The sequence below is a fragment of the Capsicum annuum genome, chromosome 1 (assembly GCF_002878395.1).
Source record: "Capsicum annuum cultivar UCD-10X-F1 chromosome 1, UCD10Xv1.1, whole genome shotgun sequence".
In the NCBI taxonomy this organism is placed as follows: Eukaryota; Viridiplantae; Streptophyta; class Magnoliopsida; order Solanales; family Solanaceae; genus Capsicum; species Capsicum annuum.
In genome coordinates, this window is record NC_061111.1 from 255,523,014 (window position 1) to 255,525,033 (window position 2,020).

Genomic DNA, 2,020 nt, shown 5'->3' on the forward strand with positions numbered 1-2,020 from the left:
CTTAAAGCAACTTTCAACACTCCTCCTTGCTTTATGAAATGCAAACACCAATTCTTTGCCTTAGAAGCTCGAACTTGCGTAACGAGCTCAGATGTAATAGCATACCTCCCACTATTCCTGGTACACCTGCCACTATTTCCAACATCATTGCACGACAACCGTATCTTTCCTTGAAAAATAAATCGGTTAGAATCCTGAGAAGTTTCACTGACCAATAAGCAACCTTATCAAGGAATTTCTTGGGCACATGGTGCTTGCTTAGATCAATCGACAAGTCAGCTTAATGTGTCTCCCATGGAGATGCGAAATGGTTAACGTCTCTATGATAAGCTTCATCAACATCCTTTAGAGTCGCATCCTTAGGCAGTCTCCAGTAGTCAATTGCTATCGCAAGAGCAGGGAAATTTTCAATTTCACCACGATCAATATCATTAAGATACAAAGTATATAAGTGTATAGCCTCCTCTTCCAGATGACCAACAACTCTGCAAATTTGGGGAACATCAAGTAAAGCACAAAGTAAAAATTGAAAAACACTCCCTGCAATAACTAACAACCTCTCATACCATTTAGGTTGTACTAGCTCCACCATAGTCATCAGATGCATCCTCTCATTCTCAGCTTCTTCAGGTAATGCTTTTATCTAACCACCACTTTGCTCGAACTTCTCCTTGGCGTCACAGTCAGGATAATTATTTTCCTTGAAGGATTCGTAGAGTCTCTTGGTGGTGACTTATCCATATGCCTTTCTTTTACCACTTGAACGAGATTCAGAGGTGCTCATACCTCCAACTTTGAGTTTCTCCTCGGTTGATGAACTACCTGTTGTCTTTTGGATTTCTTGCAATGCAGCTGATGTTCTCCAAACTGTGTGAGAGCTGAACTCCCACTGAATTTGTGCCAAGAATCTGGCAGGATTCAACCTGGGCTAACTGGAAATTGCTCGGCAAAGGCAGCTCATCTGACTGAGTAGCATTCTCACGCTGCTCATCATAAGCATTCTCAAGTTCCAGTTCTGATAATTTATCAGCATTAGCAGCTTCAGGCATCTCTTTTCTCTGAACTAAAATATTGCTTTCCAAGTAAAGCTTACACTCAGAATCATATTCCAAATAAGTCATATTCTGGAATCCATTAAGAAGCATAATCCCCCTTCCCTAGCAAGACCAGGATTATTTCCCGACAACACCAAATCATTCTGACGCGAAGAAATTTCTTCACCTAAATGCTTAGAAGAAACTTCATTCGGTAAGGTATGTCAGGTAGGACATTCTCCGAGTCATCCGATGGAAGTCCAGAGATATCATCTAGCTTCTCCCCAGACGTAGCAGCAGCGTCCTTGGGATATACTTTCTCCCAGCTGTCAGCGACGGAAAGGTCTTTTCCTTGAAGATTATTAAGCAAGTCAACTTTGCAATCACAACCAGGACAAAGCCAGCCTTCATAATGTATTCTTTTAGCAGAGGTAGCTCCATACGCGATTGGTGAAATCCACGCTCTTCTTCCAATGGATTTAATGAGAAACTTCTGCCTCTCATTTTGAATTTAAATAGTTCTTGTCCAGATCAAGCAATGTTTATCTTCAAAATACAATTTGAAACCTTTTTCTAATAACTGACCAACACTTAACAAGTTTTGGTCCAAATCGGGTACATAAAGAACATTAGAAATTGTTTTAGTGCCCGATTGTGTTTTAATTGTGATGGTTCCCATTCCTTTTACTATATAACCACCATGGACGATCCTAACTTTTGTAACTTTAGCAGGGATCAAATCTTTAAAAATATCTTTATCGCAAGTCATATGATTTGTGCATCCACTATCAATCAGCCACGACTCGCTTGAGACACTGCTTGCTAAACATGATGCTTCCTGTTCATCACAACTCGAGCCTCTGCATCTTGTTGCTGAGTTTTATTTTTACAGATAATCGCTTCATGCCCAAGCTGATTGCACTAAGTGCACTTAGCATCAGGTCTCTTCCAACACTTGAAAGGTGCATGCCCGAGCTTGCCGCAAT

At 40.7% G+C, this 2,020-nt stretch overlaps 1 protein-coding gene across 1 annotated transcript; it reads right to left on the reverse strand.

The window, feature by feature from the left end:
- Nucleotides 1–280: 280 nt before the first annotated feature.
- Nucleotides 281–1,121, reverse strand: LOC107863340 (alternative oxidase, mitochondrial-like). The gene is made up of 2 exons (XM_016709226.1): nucleotides 823–1,121; nucleotides 281–485 (listed from the first exon to the last, which is right to left on the reverse strand). Exons 1-2 carry the CDS (start codon nucleotides 1,119–1,121, stop codon nucleotides 281–283), a joined length of 504 nt encoding a protein of 167 aa, XP_016564712.1.
- Nucleotides 1,122–2,020: the final 899 nt, after the last annotated feature.

What these genes read in the sequence shown, in the direction of transcription:
- LOC107863340 (XM_016709226.1), bottom strand. Translation starts at nt 1,121, where the DNA reads ATGACTTATTTGGAATATGATTCTGAGTGTAAGCTTTACTTGGAAAGC. An exon ending in AGAAATCCAAAAGACAACAG is followed by an intron (nt 486 to 822) that starts GTAGTTCATCAA and finishes CCAAATTTGCAG; the next exon opens with AGTTGTTGGTCATCTGGAAG.